Here is a 16,864-nt window from a genome sequence, read left to right as displayed (position 1 = left end):
CGAATCTTCTCTGAGGTTTTTCTCTTTTCCTCCAACATCTTCTATCCAAGGCATCCCAAACCCCCTCAGCCTTGGCTCTTTAACTTTGTCTTCTGTGCTCAATCTAGCATGTCCTCCTGATATACTCAACCAACCTATATTACAAACTATTACATTCTTTCAACAAATGAAAGAACATTGTCAAAAAGCAACAATATTTTTAATGCACACATAACTGTGTGGGACAATACGGGTTCCACTAATCATACATTCTTTTTTTTCTTGTAGCTGGTTCTTCTCAGAGCAGCAGGTCTGAAGAAGAGTTTCATGAAATGGCGCCATCTAGTGGACATATGTCAGTCCTACATTCAGCTTCGTCTAATGAACTTGAACGGGTTTAGAAAAGTCTATTTTTTGTTGTTGACGTATATATTTTAATATACTTACAATGCAACAGTTCATATATTATAAGTCTGTAACTTATGCCTAGATTAATAGGTGATAATTCGCTATATCTAATGCTATAGAAATGATCAACTATAATATAATATAATATAATATAATATAATATAATATAATATAATATAATATAATATAATATAATATAATATAATGTGTTTGCTCTCTGAGCTCTGTGTCTCTTGCTAGCTTAATAAATTTGCCAGCGAGCACTTAAAGTAAGTGAATTTTCACTGAGCTTCTTTTGTGTCAGCGGTGTGAGGGACGTGTCTGAAAGCCAATTAAACTGCGTGCACAGACCCAGAGCCCACCCTGCAGCGTTCATGTGGCCATTTGTCGCTGACATGTAGAGTAATGGGGCGGGAGGAAGTGCATAACAGGATAGTCTGTGGTGCATATATCCCGACGTCGGCAACTAGGAAAAATAGTTAGCTAGGTTTATGATGGCAGGAGTAGGTGGCGACGCAGTATCGTAGTACGAAATAGAAAAGAAAAAAAATAACAAAAACATAAAAGTACTCATGATTTCCCCTCATATAACTCTTTAGACGGCGTCGAAACGGCCATCTTTTCAAGCTAAAAATCGAATTTCCCTCGAGTTTTTGGCGTATTAAATGGAGGAGAAGAAGGAAGACGGCGACTCGGAGATACAGGAACACGGACCCGAGCACTGGTTCTCAAAATGGGAGCGACAGTGTTTGGCCGAAGCGGAGCAGAGGGAGCCGAGCGAGGAGGACGTCGACAACGAGCAGGATAAACTGTGGCATCTCTTCCAGAACTCCGCCACTGCCGTGGCACAGTTATACAAAGGTCCAGCCCAGCGCTCTCCTTTTTGCTTGTCCGTCTAACGGTGCCTGCATCCCCTTTGGCTTGTTTGTTAGCAGCCTGACTGTACGCCGAGCCCTATAAACTAACATTAACGGCAGTGTAGCTAGCTCTTTAGGAAACTCCTCGTCTAGCCGGGTACTGGGGAAACTATCGTTTACAGGTGAATTTTGCAATGCTACATTTTTTTTCTAGCTAGTCCGGGCTAGCTGGTGACAAAGAATTGTGAGCTATAACCTGGCGTTGTGTAGCTACACCGAGCACCAAATAGCAGTGGCCACATCGACGAAGCGATGAGGTAGTTCGAGTTAACGCGAATACTTTGACACTAAAGTTTGACAGCCGCTATCGTCAGGTTAGCCAGGCTAGTTACAAAATGGCGATGGCAACAACAATCGTAGCTACGCGACATTCCCAGATGACAGTCTGCTGTGTGCTGTCAGTGTTAACATCTGCTACACCGGTATCGATTGGTTGTAGACGTTGTCCCCCAAACGCGTTGAAATAAGAGCCCGCACATACGTGTCCACTGGCTTTGTTTTGTTTTTTTAAACAGCCGACTAGCTGGCGAGTTGAGCCGATGCGAAACGTTATAATCACAAGATGGCGAGGATAATATTGGTTTGTCTACAATCTGCTGTAGCTTGGCTCTTATCGGTCGGGATAAATCCCCGGCACGTAGAAACAGGAGTTTGGCTTAAGTCTTTACTAGTGTGTGTGTTTGACTGGGCTCTGCAACTTTACTGCTGAGAGGGCAGTTAAGTTCGTGTGTCGGCACTCTACTGCTAAACAAGCTGCTGCCAAGCTGGCCATCTAGCGCTGACTGCCAGTTATTTTTACGCCAAACCCTGTCCCCCTTGCAGTTGTAGATGCAAGACAAAATGGCGAATGAAAATGATCCTCAACTTCAACCCCTTTGCTGTCATTTGACCACCACTAGTATGGCACCATGGTATTTGCTTTAAATTACAAGTGTTTTAAATTATTCCTCTCTCACCTTCAGACAGAGTATGCCATCAGCAGGGCCTGTCATTGTGGGTGCCATTTCAGAACGCTGCTACAGCAGTCACCAACCTTTACAAAGGTAACCAACCACATCCTCCTCCATCCTTGTTCCTTGACTACCAGGTTCTACACTTCCTGTTGTGTCTGTGCGTTAAGCCAGCGGTGTAGACTCTGGCTGTAACTTTGTTAGTTTTGGGAAAAGTTTTTGATCTGTCCCCCCACGTGAAAAGGTAAACAGAAGTGGTTATTATCGCTGATCAACTCTGTGTTGATCGGCTTGTCACATGGTTTAAGGGACCAAAACCAAACAAAAAACGCACAGCACAATGTCAGATATTCACTAGTGAAACAAAGCCTGTCTCTTAGTAGAGCATCTCCACTTCTAAATACATAATAAATAGCGTACAACATGAGAAATGTTAAATAGAGATACATATTTGGTTGGCTTTGTTATATATAATAGTGAACAGCTGTTGTTGTCTTTCACTCTCACAGAGAGTGTCGAGGCCCATCAGAGAAGCTTCGATCGGGGCATCCAGATAGGACACCAACGTCGTAATAAGGTGGGTCTTGTTCCTCTTGCTTGTGACTAATTGTGACTTTACAGTTTCCTGTCATAGGCTGTCGTTTAGGAAACCAAAATTGGCTATGCACGACAGGGTCAATGAAGGATATTACAAAAAAAAAAAAGACTGGATCGGTGTTTGTTGATAACAGATGCCTGACTATAGAGCCTTCCCTACTCTAAGTGACCAACGTCTTTGCTGACATTTATGCTTTTACTGGTGCATTATGTGTTAATTACCATGCGGTTGTCTCCCAGTGTTTTTGCAGTGGCACACATGATAGAGAGAAATTAAAATGTTGGGACTTTCACCCTCCTGGGTCCCTTTTCATTGTTAAACAAAGAGTAAACATTTGTCCCTGTAGTTTTTCCACTTCTTTGTTGAAACTGTTGGAGTAGACCTGAGGGAATTGACTATCTCCCTCCAGGAATTTACAGACATTTGTGAGTCCTTATATTGATGCTGCGATTAATATTCCTTATGTTGAGATGATGAGTGTTATTCTTACTGATAAATTCAAAAAACGCAATGGAAAAAGTAGCTGGAAATGTAACCGTACTGAACAATCTCAACAGTCGCCGCCTGCTTCAAGCTGACGTGTAGTTAAATTTCTCAGGAGATGTGCGTCAGGTTGTGCTGTAGGGTTTCAGTATACGCTTCCTTTTGAAGCATAAATTCTCAGCTTTTTATAATGTGCATTGGATTACAGGACATGTTGGCCTGGGTGAAAAAGCGCCGGAGAACCATCCGCAGGGAGGATCTGATCAGCTTTTTATGCGGCAAAGCACCACCGCACAGAAGTAGCAGGGCCAACCCTCGGCTGGCCATGGTGGCCCCCAGCCGCGCTAATTCACCAGCAGAGACTGGCTCATCTGTAGAAGCGGACCTCCAGCCCTTCAGGGAGGCCATAGCACTGCATGGTGAGGACATTTAAGTGCAAGGCTGACTCGAATGCCAACTCCATACCAAAGAATCAGAATTGACTTACACCCCCTCAGTGGCAGCTACAACGTTAAATAACTTGTGTGTGTGTTATTTATGCTCGTAAACGTATGTGTGTGGCCTCCTGGTTCCTAACTTTGATAGATAAATGGTTAATGTACCACAGTGACTGTGAGATGAGGTCTTTCATAGGAGACCTTTTAAACAGGTCTGTCATGTCTGAGCATTACAGTGCTGTGTTTAAGGCCTCTCATGTGTTCACGAGAGAGGCCTTCTGTGTTTACGCTTGTGAGAGATTGGAGGCTTGTCCTTCTGCTACATGTGGCTCAGAGATAAGGGTATTTTTGTGAAAGCACTTTTTTTTTTTTTTTTCTCTCTTCCTTTTTTTCCCCCAGGTCAATTCCTGTCATTTGTGTTTGCAAGACACTATTTGACTAATCGAAAGACAGATTGTTTCCTATTACTCACCTTTCTATAATTAAGTTCCATTTGAATATGCTGGTATTTTTTGCTGTGCTGTACCACAAATAAATACTCAGAACTCGACGGGCGTCACATTGCGGGTGCATCTGAGGTCAGACTGGGTCAGATTACAGAAACGGAAGTCTGTGACATTTCACAGTTTGTCACCTGTTTGTATTTTGCTGTGATCATCAGACCTGATAGATTAACTTTAACTTGGTTGAAATTACGGACATGGTGATTAACTGCAAGCCTTCTCTTTTTGTATATCTCTGTCAGATTGGATCATGCACTATTGGTGTTTTTTTTTTTGTTTTGTTTTTTTAACATGAACAATGTGCTGAGTGTTTCATTCCTTTTTAAAATGATGAATTCAGCCTGAAATTATTTCATTTGTTGCATTAGAAATGAGAAAATGGCAATATTACTCAGTGCTGTCACCTTTCTCCTGAAATAGCTGCGTAATCAGGAGCTGATAGTTAGAGGAGCTTCCTTTTGAGGGGAACAGATGCTGATGTGATTTATTTATTTATTAATTTATTTTTTATGTTGACTTTTATGAAAAATGAGCTTGTCCATCAACCATTTAAAAGATAAAGTTGATTTTTTTTAAATTATTATTATTATTATTTTTTTTTTTTAATAAGCCTAATGGAAGCTTTCTTCTTATCAGAGGCTGTAAATGAGACGTAGACGTCTACCTGCTGCTAAACTTCCTGTTCTTTTGTCTCCTTCTTCAGGTCTGAGTGGTGCCATGGCGAGCATCAGCGTGCGCTCCGGTGCTCCGGGTTCTCCTACACATGTCAGTGGGAGTAGCAGTAACGGAGGTGGTGCGAGCGGAGGTGCTTCTTCCGGCTCTGGGCCGGTGTGCCGCAGCAGGCGTAACGGGCTCCAAGATGTCGACCTAAACACTTTCATCTCAGAGGAGATGGCGCTGCATCTGGACTCTACTGGCACCGCCTCTGCCGGAGGGGGGGGAGGAACCAGGAAACGAAACTCCACCCAATGTAGTGATGTCATCACAGACTCCCCAACGCACAAACGCAACAGGATGATTTGATCTGCCCCCTGCCTACATGCGAGGCGAGGGGATGGTGGGTGGGTTAGCCTTCAAAGCCAAGGCTAGGAGAGGGGGCGGGGGGGATGGATGGGCTCGTGTGGGACATGTGCAGATGTACAGACACGTGCACTCGGATGCTTCGGCTGAAGATGAAAACGAGGACTGAAAGCTCCCGAATTCTAGTCCTTGTCTCCTTTCCCAGCTCTTATACTACAAATCATCGATCTACAATCAAGAACACTTAACGAGTGGGCGTGAGTGTGCGCGCACGTGACCAGGAAGCCACATCGCACATTCCTCAAACACCGCCCTGGAAAGGAGACAACGAAGAAAGTTCCCGACTTATCCTGGGATCCACACAGTTCTTGAGGGGGGCAATAACGCTCCGTGCTGCTCGACAAGTAAAAGCCACTTTGATCTTTGACACATTTGTGCCCTTCCCTCCCTTAACCTCACTCATCCTCACCCGCCACCTTAATAAGGAAGTGAGGGCCATGATCAAATCGCTTCACTCAGTGGATTGTGTCGCTCGCCAAACGTTGGACCCGAGTCACCCCTGCGTTAACCCCACCCCCTTCTTTTTGTTACTTCATCATTGCAGCTCTTAGTTGGCGTAGCCTGTCAGTGGTGGAGCTAAATCGCCTAGTAGGAGTACGGGTGTGTGTTTGTGGCATCGCGCTGCCTCATCTGCCACTTTGTAAGCAGTTCAGTTTGTCTGGCTACTAGGTTGACGGCGTCTAACTACAACAGCAGGCTGTCAGTGTTTGGACATTCAGACTTTATTCTCTGCTAAGTGCTCTGCTTCTACGGTGGCTCGATTTGTACTTCAGGCCGTCACCTTTTCTTTGTTTTTAGTTGTTCAACCACCAGTGTTAAAATTCTAGGTTTGTTGCCACTGTTTGCAGCAGCTATAGCCAAGTTAATTTTCTGTTCTTTTTCCACTTTTTTTTTCCTGTTGTTGTTGCTGTTGAGGATAATGGAAAAGGAATTGTATTCTCTTTGTTTATGCAGCTTCTCCAACAGCCCCTTACCCCTCTGCTCTGGTCTTATTATGAAAGCAGCTGCTGTTTTCCCGTGGTCGTGGGATGATTCTGATGAGTTGCAATAAGGATTTTTTTGCACTTAGTTTTCACTTCTAACTCATGCAAATAAATCGGCTCTTCCATTTTTATTCCAGCTGTACCTTTGTCCGGCCCTAAACGTGCACACTTATGAGTTGTCCACACACTACATTCACCTCTTTTCTACAAATGGCGGCGCTGATCTAATCATGCATTTCAGCCAGGCGCCACAGCACCGCTCATCAAAATTAGAACCACTCGTGCTGATGGCAGTCGTCAGATTCTGTGTCCACCGTGCTTTTCAAGATGCTCGATAACATTTAGCCCTCTAACTTGATTAAAAACGTGGGCAGTTTCCCAGGAAAAACCGGCTCGGCGCCGCTTTTGTGGAATAGAGGTTTAAGTGTGGGGATGCTTAGAAATAAAACAGGAGCTCTCGCACTCACTTGATTTTTGTCACTTCTTCAAAATTATTTGAACATGTCGCAGAGACTGTTTGACATATGGTGTAAGATATTGGAAGAAAAAGCCGAACTTAATCTTTTAGGCTTTAGGAGTGGTGGCACGCTCAAAAACAACCACCAAACATGCCACCCAGCGCACACGAGGTAACTGGGCCAGCGTGTCGGATGGGAAGATGGATGCTGTCTGTATTTTGTGAAAGGGGTGTGTGCATTAATAAAATGTGGATGGGTTTGTTTTTTGTTTTGTTTTTTTAAACTTGGTACAGAACGAAGTAACATGGGGTTGAGTTTCATTCCTAAAATGGTTGTTTACTTCCAACATTCAGTGAGGGAGCAGAGCAGGAGACATTAATGGCACATGAGTCAATAAACGGGGTAAAACAAAGCAATATGAATCGGTTTGTTTTAGGATGTTAACGTGATGTTATCAGAGCTAAACCTGAGCATGTTTGTGGGTGTAAATGATTAAAGAAATCTTGAGTTGTCTCAGTATTAAACCAGCCCTGCCGTGTTAATGATACAGTGCGCTGTTCTACCTGTATTACGCACAGGAAGTGACCAGTGTGGTGTTAATGTTTCCTGCTTTCTTCTCCGTTTGTTCCTCATGTTGACTCCAGTTCTCTCCCTTTCACATTTTATGGCCTGTGAAGTGGCCTTTATTTAGTTGTATAAAGCATGCCAGTTTGGTTTTTTTATTTTTTTTTTGTTTTTTTAACTTAAATTCTGGTCACCGATTTCATTTTGCGTTTTCTTTTTTTGTGCTCTAGGTTGCCTTTTATATTCCTATGATTTCAGGCTTTTCAGTAGGAAAAAGAACCCGGGTGATGTTTGGCAATCTGTCAAAGTCCTGGATCTGTGAAACCGCTGAGACTCAAAATGTAAGCTTGGTATTGAACACCTCAGCTTTGCCTGCAGAGGGCGGAGGGGAGGTGGGGTTTAAGTGTCTGGTAAGCTGAGCTGCTTCAGCCATCACTGATTCAGTGAATAATCTTAACATAGGACCCAACCTTGATTCTTGAACAGACAAATGTGCCGTAAAGTCACATTTCAGGTCGTATGCAGTTAAACCTCTGGGTTTAAACTTTGGCAAAAAAAAAAAAAGTATTTAAATTTATTTTGTTTTAGGTGGTGTAGCTCCCGAGGACTGACTGGTCTGCTTGTCCACACGCTTTTCATTAAAGCAGAGGAATGCGTTTTGAAATGTTCTAGTTTTCTTCTCTTAGACGCTTTGGCTCGCTGTTCTGTGTCTAACACTCCACTTCGGCAGTATTGTTTCTGAGACGAAACGAGGTGTTCGGCTACAAACTAGTAGCTTCACCCGCCTGCTGTTTCTGTTGCACGTCATGTCATTTACAGGGAAGTGTGTGTGTTGACAGGAAAAGCACTTAAAGATTGAGCCTATCAAAGGATGTCTCCTTCCCAAAGGTTTGACTGAAGAGTTTGATAAGAGCAGGATTGTGTCGTCTTTGCAGTCCCACTGTTAAACCTGCGGAGTTGACCCCCGCTCCCCCTCCTCAGATCAGCTTGGGGTCACCCTGTGTTTTCTGTTTCTTCCCTGAGCCAGTCGCAGCCTTCATCCACATTGTTTCATCAGGGTGACTCATGCCACAAAGTCTCTGGAGCCAACACTATCATCAGCTGTTTCTTATTTGTTTAAAAAGGTAATAAATGGCTAATCTATATACTGAACATTTAATTGTTGGTATGATATATGTGGTTCACATTGTAAAGGAAATAAAACCATTGAATCGCAATCGGATCGGCTATGTTTCATTTTAAAAATAAGGACAGCGTTTTCAGAAAGAAGATGCTGTAAAATGGGAATAAAGACAAAACATAAACGTTAAAAACAGGCAGTAAGGCCTCTTTGTGCCATTTCCTGTTCTAAACAGTGTGTTCTGTTTTAGTCATGTTTCACAGCAGCACAGCTCTTCTGCTTCAGATGATCTTCACGTCAAACTCATTGCTACTTTTCCCTGTCATTTTGCAGTTCTTTAACTTCGTCAGTAAATAAGCAAAGTATCGAAACTGTTTTTTCTTCTCAAGCATAAATGAGGAGCAGGTTAACAGTATTAAAAGTTTGGAGACTTAGAAATGTTTCTGTTAACAAAGCTAACTTGTCATTTAGCTCACCAGGTTGAGCAGATGACTTGCATGCTGTGAGAAATACGCAGCTACCGGAGTTAAAGTCCATGCTGGGTCATTTCCTGAATCTCTTCCTGCTTTCTTGTTTTAATAAAGCAATAATGACCAGAGGCATCCCTGAAACTTCACGCCTAAAAAGCCACTGGATACAAACCACTACGGGCAGCCAGAGGACAGCGGTAGAATAAACATTTCTACTAGATCAGTGACATCAAATAAATGATTACATCATATAGAGACAACTTTGATCCTGAGTGGGCTGAACTAGTGAAAACCTAAAAACTTCACATTTAATTTGTGAGATATCTTAATATAAGAAAAATAAGGCAATATTCAACAGTGTGTCTCAGTTTTTATACATGACAAAAAAGGCCTTTCTTAATTTAAAACTAAAAAAAAAGTAGTTTTTATATTATAAACTGAAAAAGAGGAACTTGTCTGTAATGTAACCATTTATTGCTTAATTATGTTGTTGTAATATGAAAGAAAGCTGTAAAACTGACAGAAATACAGTCTAATATGTATGCTCTCCTTTGCATTTCCAAAGCAGTCCAGTGGGCCAGATTAGAGTCTTTGCTGGGCCAATCCTGGCACCCAGGCCTTAAGTTTGACACCCCTGTTAATAGATGACCAGCAGGAAACCTTTACAGATTCTAAATCAGCAGATTGCACATTCTCAGGAACATCAGTAAATAAATAACATTACTGTGGTAAAAAAACTATTATCTTATAATCCAAAGTAAATGATCCTAGATAAAGTTAACACCTTTGAGACGTTTGTAGGGTTTTCAGTCATTTACATTTATTCATATGCTTCACTATTTCAGATTTTGTCTCACAGAAAACGGCAGAAGCGAAGCAATGAGGGCCGTCCCCCAAACATAAAAACAATATTAAATACTTGAACAGTTTACAATGTCCAGCAAGGGACAAAAAAAAGCAAACAATGAAGAAAATTACAGCCATAGTAAAATGAATGTGTCTTCTGCTGATATGAATGATACACACATTCAGCCAACATCCTCAAAGGACTAGTGTTGCTACTGTTTGGTCCGTGGGTGTTCAATATTAAAAGCCGTGTTCTTGCGTCCTTCGTAGCTCCTCCACCTCTTCATCCTCATCTGCAGCTGCTCTCAGAGAGCCATCGGGTAAAGACGGCGATGATCAGAGGCCACACAGGGGGTCCACGAGTTTTTCTCCGTGATGCAGTGACAGGGCAAAGCATCAGAATGACATCTAACGGGATTTCATTTTATTTCTCAGAAATTTGGAGCTGCCAACACATGGTAGCTTTGTGCAACTGAATCTGACTTTAACACGTGATGTTTTTTTTCTTGGGAAATTAAACTCAAGGCCTCGGGTCGATGACAGATAAAAGGTGATCTCTTAAGAGTCTGATGAGAGCCCCCAACGTGTGGCTGGCTGAGAGTTTAAGAGTGCGACTCATATCTGGCTGAGGGGCATGAACTTCTGGTAGTAACTCTTGGTTACATCAATCATGAGGTCCTGTGTACACTCTGGGAGCTCTCCTGAAAACAGACCTGAGAGAGAGCGAGACAAACGCAGGTAAAGACCAGACAGCGAGGAGAACGAAGACAGAAAAGTAGAAAGATGCTGGTCTACTGATTAGTTGTGTGCGTTTTGCTCACCTGGGCATCCAGAGAAAACGGTGAAAGGTGGCACTACTGTCTCAGGAGGAAGCACGGTGTTGTCTAAGATCTTGCAGCAATCCTTTAGCACACAACGGCGACCCTGCACACATAATGGGAAAAAGAAATTTAAACATCATCAAACATCACAAAGTCATGCACTTTCATATCTCTCTCTCTATATCTATCTATATATATCTATATATATCTATATCTATATCTATATCTATCTATATATATCTATATCTATCTATATATATATATCTATCTATATATATATATCTATCTATATATATATCTATCTATCTATCTATATATATCTATCTATATATCTATATCTATCTATATCTATATCTATATATATCTATATCTATATATATATATATATATATATATATATATATATATATATATATATACATACATATATACACACACACACACATACATACACACACACATATACACACATAATGACTAATTTGTGATTAAGTGAAGTCCCCATTTCTGTGATCCAGATCAACAGTGTGAAAAAAAAATGCCAGCTTGTGTTTTTTGTTTATTAATTCAGCCTTCGACTGCCAGCAGAAGGTTGCATGACTGCCATGTGACTCGTTCACCACAGGCAATAAAGACATGCTTTCTGTCTATACCCCCGCCCCACCCCTTCACAGCGATGTCCTTTCACTGCCAGCTAGCTGTGTGCGTGTGTGAGATTTTATTTCACTCACTATGACACAGTTCTTCCCAATGTGGACGTAGGAACCAATCTGTGCTGCGTTGACCACGCAGTCCTCCTCAATGAAGACGTGGTCTCCAATGTGCAGCGGGAAGAAAGCCACCCTGCAGGGGGGGACAGGGCAGTGATGAGACAATATGCTTTTTCTACTTACCATATTCTCTCCTTTATTCATTTGTACAGTGACTTTAAATATATTTTGAGTGACAATAACTAAAAACAATCTCAAAGCATCTTCATCTTTATCTAGAACATAAAAGCACATGGCTGGCCTGAACGTGTGTCAAAAATACTTTACCCTTTGCTGAACTTTTTGAAAGGTGGTCGAATAACACTCCGGCTTTTCACCACGCAGTGTCTGCCCACCCTGACGTTAGCCAGGTCCCCCCTGATGATGCAGTCATTCATAACAATAGTCTGCAAGAGAGAACATCCAAAGACTAAGCTTTAGCACAGATGGACACTTTCTATTCACAGCGTCATTTCCAGGTGTGTGTTTTCCTTACTTTGCCGTTCAAGACTATGTTTTGACTCCCACATAGTACCGACTGTCTGCTCACTTTGTTGCCAGAAGCCTGAAATAAAACAACAACCACTGTTAATAATCGTGTCTGTGTCTGTCCACATAAATGAGCACAAACAACCGTCTCTGCTATCCGCCCAACGCCCCGTTCACTTTCTGCTTGGACAGATAGCAGGCTACGTTAGCTTAAGCAGCGGTGATTAAAATCCCACACAGTACCGTCTCAATGTACTCCGCTTTGTTGTACAGTATTTCAGACAACTCCATGGCTGGAAACCCGCTGAACTATCAAACGGCGTTTACTATTCTGCGATACTATCTAAAGCATCGATACGGATTTTCTCTATGGGAAGCTCCTTCTCCTTCTTCTCGTCTTCTGCGCAAGCCCGGACGTGACGCCATCAAATAACTTTATTTAAAATATCAGAAATCGAACAAAAAACAGACATAATAAATGTGCGCGTGTAAAGCTAAAATAATAATAATAATAATAATAATAATAATAATAATAATAATAATAATAATAATAATAATAATAATAAGTAAAGATTTTATAAACCCTGGAATAATTGTCTGTATATTTTGTGATAGTGTCAGGGATTTTTTCTTTTTTGCTGTTTTTCTTCTTTTTTAATGGTATGGACTAATCTTGTCTGACATTTTTAAAAAATAGGGAGCCACAAATTGGTTCTTTGAAAAAAAAACAACAACTTACAAATTGTATTATTATTTTATCACAGATATACATATCCATATGTAAGTTTTGTTGTGTTTTCTTTTTAACGAACCCTGAGACAAACAGAAAGGCGGCTCCTCTGTGAAACAGCTCCACGCCGTGGAGGATTGTGATAAAGACTCTGGAGTATCTTCAATGAGACTAAAGACACTGAGAGGGTTAAGCTGGGTTTAACTGAAGTGGTCGCATGAAAAGCTACATGCGCTGTGCAGCACTGATGAGCAAAGTTAAAAACAAGAGTTTTTTTAAGCAGCTGGAACATTTAGAGAGAGGAAGAGCACTTTGGTGTGATTGTGGACACTCGAGGGTTTTCGTCCAAGGATGTTATTCAGGCAGGTGGGACGGATGTAGAAGAAACAGGAGGATGAAAAGGACTGTCGCTCTTACAAACTGAAGTGTAATCTGCCTGAAACCCTGGAGACATTACTGCTACCTGGATCTAGCAATCAAGCAGTCAAAACTACCAGAGGAGTCAGAGAAAAGGCCGACACAGGGAAAAACACAGAAACACAGCTTAATCCATGTCAGAGAAACTGAGAATAAAAGTTTGTCTTTGTCCATTTTTATTGTCTAATTTGTGTAGACTTTATTATTTTTTATTTAACTTCATTTTAGCAGGAGCTCTTATTGTACACCTAAAGGGCTGAAAGCAACTTCTATACTTGTTTTTGTTTCATATGCACAATCAACGTGTTGTTTTATGAATGTGAAAGTTCATTTTTATTTTCCAGTTAAATCAAAGTCATTGGCAGTTTCTCAATGCCCATGTGCTCGTGGTGAGAAATGGACGGTGTTTAAATAGTTTTTTTAAAAAAAGCGCAGATAAAGCGACAAATTAGAAATAAACACAAGTTTGCACTGTGCGCATGCGCAACACGGAGCCCTTGACCCGCTTTTCTTCTTCTTCGCCTCGCACGCTGGTAGCTCTCAGTAACTGCTTTCCGTCATGGCGGCTCGTGTCCTGCAGCAGTGTGTTCGCTCCTTTGCTCGGCCCTCGCTGAGGCTTTGCTCCAGTAACCTCGCATTAAGAGTCACTGCCGTCCAGGCAGTGGCCGTCCACCGACCTCTCTCCTTCGCAGCAGACAGCCGGAGGACGCGGTGGCTCGTCCAGAGCCGGGTGAGTCTCCGGTAACATTGAACCATCGCGGCCTAGCCGCTGTGACCTACCGATGTCTTTCAGACCTGCGGGGCCAGCCTAGCCGGCTGAGAGTTCACGGTGTCACACGAGCAGCTTATTTCGCTTTGAACGACTCTGTGTTGTTGTGGCAGAGAAACACGAAACACGGAGGCGTTAGATTTTAAAAACGGGACAGCCATGTTTGCCCTGTTGGTTAGCTAGTTAGTTAGCAAAGTCGGTGATTTCATTGACAGACTTGTGTTGTTGCACTTGCAACTTCATTCTCTAACTCGGCATTGCACGGCTGATTCTGGCTAAACATCGGGTATTAATGTGCAGAAAGGTAAAAGACTGTTGTAGTGCGGATGTTACTGTGTATTACGATAAGTGTGTTTGTATAACACAGAAAAAATGTTACAGGTGTTTTAGCAAGCTGCGTGCAGAGTTGTAAGTGAACACTAATGCGCTGATAAATGCGTTTAATTGCAAATTTAGTCAAATGAAACCATAACGCAGTAATTACAGACGAGATAGTAAAATCAGCCACACATTAAAAGCTTCAGAAGCAGCGCAGATTTCTTCTTGGTCAAAGTTCCGTAAGATTTAAGTTTTATTTTGAAACTTGGATAAACTTTTTCAGCCTTTACATCTGTACTGTTGCAGTGTACTGGAAGATATTGCATCTTTTCACACTGTAATACACACTCACTTGAGGAAAGCTAATGTACAGGCTGCATGATCACAAACCCCCACTCCCCTCTGCACTAATAAACTCTTTCTTCTTCTTGGCAATCCTTAGATCCCCTCGGTGGGTGTGCTGTGCCGACAGTACGGAGACCTGCCCCCCCTCACTCTAGAAACCATCAAAGAACGAGTCATGTATGTACTCAAGCTCTACGACAAGATCAACCCAGAGAAGGTGAGAACAACAAGAGACCTTCAGTGAATTCCAGCTGAAACATGTATGAATATAATACATTCGCAGGCATCTGTGAGGGGAAATTAGGCAATCGTGACTCATCCCTGTCCAGAATGGGTCATGGAAATTGTTTTTGAAAAGTTTACTGATTTTAATGAAGTGAATTTAATAACAATTCGATTTTTAACTTGAAAAAACAATCTAAAATTAATACTATCATTCCTCATGTAGATTTGGTTTTGTTTTTATTTTAAAGCACCCTCAAATGCCTGTAGTGTTTGTAAGTTTTTGTATAAGTAAGCTTGAATTTCTAACCCTCGGGTTGGTTTCTGTTCCACAGCTGCAGACGAGCTCTCACTTCATGAAAGATTTGGGTTTGGACAGCTTGGACCAGGTGGAGATCATCATGGCCATGGAAGATGAGTTTGGTGAGAGCAAACCTCTTTATACTGCATAGAAAACTATTCCAAACTGTGGCTCTAGGCATTAAGTCAGCAAAAGAGATGTTTCTGACTCCTACGATGCCTGAAGTGCAGAATGTGACTGCTGTTGTACAGCCACAGTGGGAGTATGTGGATATGAAACATCAGTCTTGCAGTCTTCCTGCCTGTTGAGCGTCTGCAGTGTCAAAGTGCTGTCAAGTTTGTCTTCAGAGGGTAAATGCGACACTCTGTGTGGACGTCCCACATAAAGCAGGATATGCTCAGATTATATCCTGTGGTAGAAACACTGTAGTACACATCATTCTACAGCATTTATTTGTTGGATTTATTTTGAAAATTGATTGAGAAGGTTAATGAAGGTTGCAGTTTGTTGCTTTTTAATTTTTGACTTGTAATAATTCAGCTGATTTATATAATCTGTTTGGGAAGTAAATTTTAAACAGGGGTGGCTGTGGATCAGCAGATGGAGCAGGCATTCTGCTAATTGGTTGGTGGTTTGATCCGAAGCATCTTTGGGCAAGATACTAAACCCAAAACTTCAGTGTGTTTATTGGAACGTGAATGAGGCGTGCTGTATATACAGTGCTGTTGGTGCTTTGAGAGAGAAGAAGAGTGCTCTATAAGAATCAGTCCATTTAGCATGAGTGCTTGCAGGAGTGTCAGTGGTGACTTCTTAGTCAAATTGCAGATTTGATAACTACATCAGGACTAATGCACTTCCATACAAGGTCAGGTGTTCTTCAACAGGTTACAGGAAGTCCTTTCAGAGCCTTTATTTGTCTAAACCTATGATGTCCTGGGCGGGTCTGAAGTATGCTGAGAACAGGGTTCTTAGATCATTTTTGGCAGTTAGCAGAAAGTTTAAATCGGACTCAGAGGACTTTTTTTTTTCTTATTTTGATCAGTGAAGTTAATAGACTAACAGCTTTTAATATGTGTGACCTACAGTTGAGGACGTAGTACCAGCGAGATGTTTGTGACCATCTGTGCAGAAAGCTGCTTATTCGTCCAGCATTATCGATGCATGTCACATGGCTACTTTAGCACACGCCGTAACCAATAACTTGTTTGTGCCGCAGGCTTTGAGATCCCAGATGCAGAAGCAGAGAAGTTGATGACTCCTGAGGAGATCGTACAGTACATCGCAGACAAGAAAGACGTTTATGAGTAATATGCTCTGTAGCACACCAGAGGCAAGTCATCATCAGGCCCCGTTTTCTGTCTTTGGTCACACGTTGTTGTGTCGGTGCTCAATTTATATTCCTTTGTGCCCAGATAGGGTCACCTCCACCCACCCAACAGGAAGTTCTTGTAAAGCAGATGGGCGCCAAACAGTTTCCTACTTCAACTCGTGTCCATTATGGCGACGTTGGCTTCAGCTGTCTCGTGTTTGACTGTATTTAAATGAACATGTTCAGGAGAGCTTGGAGATAAAAAAAAAAAATCAATATTAAACAAGATTATATCACTGGTTTGATTTGTTCTCATTTCAGCTCTGCCCTGTGGTCCCATGTACAATTTGTCATTAATAGATCAATAAAGACACATTGTACACTTCTGTGTCTGCTGTTACTCCGCTTTGGGTCCAGTAAAAAGGAAGGACCCAGATTCAGCTGCAGTTCTTTTAGTTGATGTCTCCACTGGCTGGGATTTGCGATAACTATCAATCTATTTTCATTTCTCATCTACTTTGGGTTGTAGGTAGACTGAAGCTTGATGCTGGGAGGCTCACCTACACCACCTGCATCCACTACTGACCTGTCAAAGGAA

General features: G+C 41.9%; 3 protein-coding genes across 5 annotated transcripts; 2 read left to right on the top strand and 1 right to left on the bottom strand.

The window, feature by feature from the left end:
• Positions 1–794: 794 nt before the first annotated feature.
• hapstr1a (HUWE1 associated protein modifying stress responses a) lies at positions 795–8,577 on the top strand. Its single transcript, XM_085157103.1, has 5 exons — positions 795–1,248; positions 2,267–2,347; positions 2,764–2,831; positions 3,544–3,754; positions 4,979–8,577. The coding sequence occupies exons 1-5, from the start codon at positions 1,053–1,055 to the stop codon at positions 5,296–5,298; spliced, it is 876 nt and encodes a 291-aa protein (XP_085013229.1). The 5' UTR covers positions 795–1,052; the 3' UTR covers positions 5,299–8,577.
• On the bottom strand, positions 2,239–12,273 carry dctn5 (dynactin 5). Its single transcript, XM_085157104.1, has 6 exons — positions 12,099–12,273; positions 11,863–11,931; positions 11,655–11,773; positions 11,349–11,460; positions 10,618–10,720; positions 2,239–10,509 (listed from the first exon to the last, which is right to left on the bottom strand). The coding sequence occupies exons 1-6, from the start codon at positions 12,144–12,146 to the stop codon at positions 10,412–10,414; spliced, it is 549 nt and encodes a 182-aa protein (XP_085013230.1). The 5' UTR covers positions 12,147–12,273; the 3' UTR covers positions 2,239–10,411.
• Positions 12,274–13,499: 1,226 nt separating this feature from the next.
• ndufab1b (NADH:ubiquinone oxidoreductase subunit AB1b) lies at positions 13,500–16,562 on the top strand. 3 transcript variants are annotated; one of them, XM_085158153.1, is made up of 5 exons: positions 13,500–13,732; positions 14,532–14,651; positions 14,992–15,079; positions 16,174–16,291; positions 16,374–16,562. In XM_085158153.1, the coding sequence occupies exons 1-4, from the start codon at positions 13,562–13,564 to the stop codon at positions 16,263–16,265; spliced, it is 471 nt and encodes a 156-aa protein (XP_085014279.1). In that variant the 5' UTR covers positions 13,500–13,561; the 3' UTR covers positions 16,266–16,291; positions 16,374–16,562. The 3 variants fall into 3 exon arrangements, with proteins under 3 accessions (XP_085014279.1, XP_085014278.1, XP_085014277.1); XM_085158152.1 differs by having other exon boundaries at positions 13,501–13,732; positions 16,174–16,287; XM_085158151.1 differs by having other exon boundaries at positions 13,502–13,732; positions 16,174–16,287; positions 16,370–16,562.
• The last annotated feature ends 302 nt before the right edge of the window (positions 16,563–16,864 follow it).

Source organism: Neolamprologus multifasciatus, chromosome 4 (assembly GCF_963576455.1).
Source record: "Neolamprologus multifasciatus chromosome 4, fNeoMul1.2, whole genome shotgun sequence".
NCBI classification, from domain to species: Eukaryota; Metazoa; Chordata; class Actinopteri; order Cichliformes; family Cichlidae; genus Neolamprologus; species Neolamprologus multifasciatus.
Note: the sequence above shows the minus strand (reverse complement) of the source record. Positions and strands in the feature narration are given on the sequence as shown.

Bases quoted from the DNA above. Each gene is read 5' to 3' on its own strand.
- hapstr1a (XM_085157103.1), top strand. From the start codon at position 1,053: ATGGAGGAGAAGAAGGAAGACGGCGACTCGGAGATACAGGAACACGGA. The intron at 2,348-2,763 runs GTAACCAACCAC...TCACTCTCACAG, and splicing joins AGTCACCAACCTTTACAAAG to AGAGTGTCGAGGCCCATCAG. The intron at 2,832-3,543 runs GTGGGTCTTGTT...ATTGGATTACAG, and splicing joins GACACCAACGTCGTAATAAG to GACATGTTGGCCTGGGTGAA.
- dctn5 (XM_085157104.1), bottom strand. From the start codon at position 12,146: ATGGAGTTGTCTGAAATACTGTACAACAAAGCGGAGTACATTGAGACG. The intron at 11,932-12,098 runs GTACTGTGTGGG...GTTTTATTTCAG, and splicing joins AAGCGGAGTACATTGAGACG to GCTTCTGGCAACAAAGTGAG. The intron at 10,721-11,348 runs GTGAGTGAAATA...TTATGTGTGCAG, and splicing joins TTGGGAAGAACTGTGTCATA to GGTCGCCGTTGTGTGCTAAA.
- ndufab1b (XM_085158153.1), top strand. From the start codon at position 13,562: ATGGCGGCTCGTGTCCTGCAGCAGTGTGTTCGCTCCTTTGCTCGGCCC. The intron at 13,733-14,531 runs GTGAGTCTCCGG...GGCAATCCTTAG, and splicing joins GGTGGCTCGTCCAGAGCCGG to ATCCCCTCGGTGGGTGTGCT. The intron at 14,652-14,991 runs GTGAGAACAACA...TCTGTTCCACAG, and splicing joins ACAAGATCAACCCAGAGAAG to CTGCAGACGAGCTCTCACTT.